Here is a 776-nt window from a genome sequence, read left to right as displayed (position 1 = left end):
GTGTTTCCCATCTGCCTTGCAGATGGACAATCCAACATATATGGAAACAGGTGATCCCAAAGGTGTGAGCTCAATTCGATCAACTGCTGTTCGTATCCTACAAAAAAAAAGATAAGTCAGATGCAAAATGGAGCCAGTCCTTCTCCTACAGGTCCAGGGAATCTCCCCAAGATCCCCATTATCATACTCGAAATCTTTTCCACTGCTATGCTTACTCCTGACTCCACTGCAGGTCGAGGCCCCACATCACCTGATGGCAGTGGAAAAATCAATGAGGCATTATTTTCTAAGTCAGTCCAAAATGAGCAAGGATACCAATTCCAGACCAGAAGCCCGGTGAGCAGGGCTGTGCAGGGGAGGGCAGCATGGGAGAGAGGAGCAGGAGGCTGCTCCTCCTGTGCTTCCCATCTGCCTTGCAGATGGACAGCCCAGCACAGATGGAAACCCATAATCCCAAGGCCCTGAGCTCAATTGGAACAACTGGTGTTCACGTCTCCCAAAAAAAGATAAGTCAGCTCCAAAATGGAGCCTCTCTTGCTCCTACAGGTCCAGGGAACCTCCCCAAGATCCCCCTGATCTTCCCCAAAGATTTTCCACTGCTATGCTTATTCCTGACTCCACTGCAGGTCCTGGCCCCATACCACCTGATTGCAGGGGAAATATCACTGGTGTTTATGTCCGACAAACAAAGATAAGTCAGCTTCAAAATGGAGCCTGTTTTGCTCCCAAAAAAGTATGAAATGTCCCTTGTACTTACCCCAAAGCTTTTCCACTCC

General features: G+C 48.7%; 1 protein-coding gene across 2 annotated transcripts in view; it reads right to left on the bottom strand.

The window, feature by feature from the left end:
* LOC109367120 overlaps positions 1-770 on the bottom strand; it is a 2,604-nt gene extending 1,834 nt beyond the window's left edge. For both annotated transcript variants that reach the window (XM_031553307.1, XM_031553306.1), the window contains exons 1-2: positions 188-770; positions 16-97 (exon numbers count right to left, since the gene is read on the bottom strand). In XM_031553307.1, the coding sequence (XP_031409167.1) occupies positions 16-97; positions 188-449 (344 nt within the window). In that variant the 5' untranslated portion in view covers positions 450-770. The remainder of the gene's footprint in view (positions 1-15; positions 98-187) is intronic.
* Between the last annotated feature and the right edge of the window lie 6 nt (positions 771-776).

This window comes from Meleagris gallopavo, chromosome 4 (genome assembly GCF_000146605.3).
Source record: "Meleagris gallopavo isolate NT-WF06-2002-E0010 breed Aviagen turkey brand Nicholas breeding stock chromosome 4, Turkey_5.1, whole genome shotgun sequence".
Lineage (NCBI taxonomy): Eukaryota > Metazoa > Chordata > Aves > Galliformes > Phasianidae > Meleagris > Meleagris gallopavo.
Note: the sequence above shows the minus strand (reverse complement) of the source record. Positions and strands in the feature narration are given on the sequence as shown.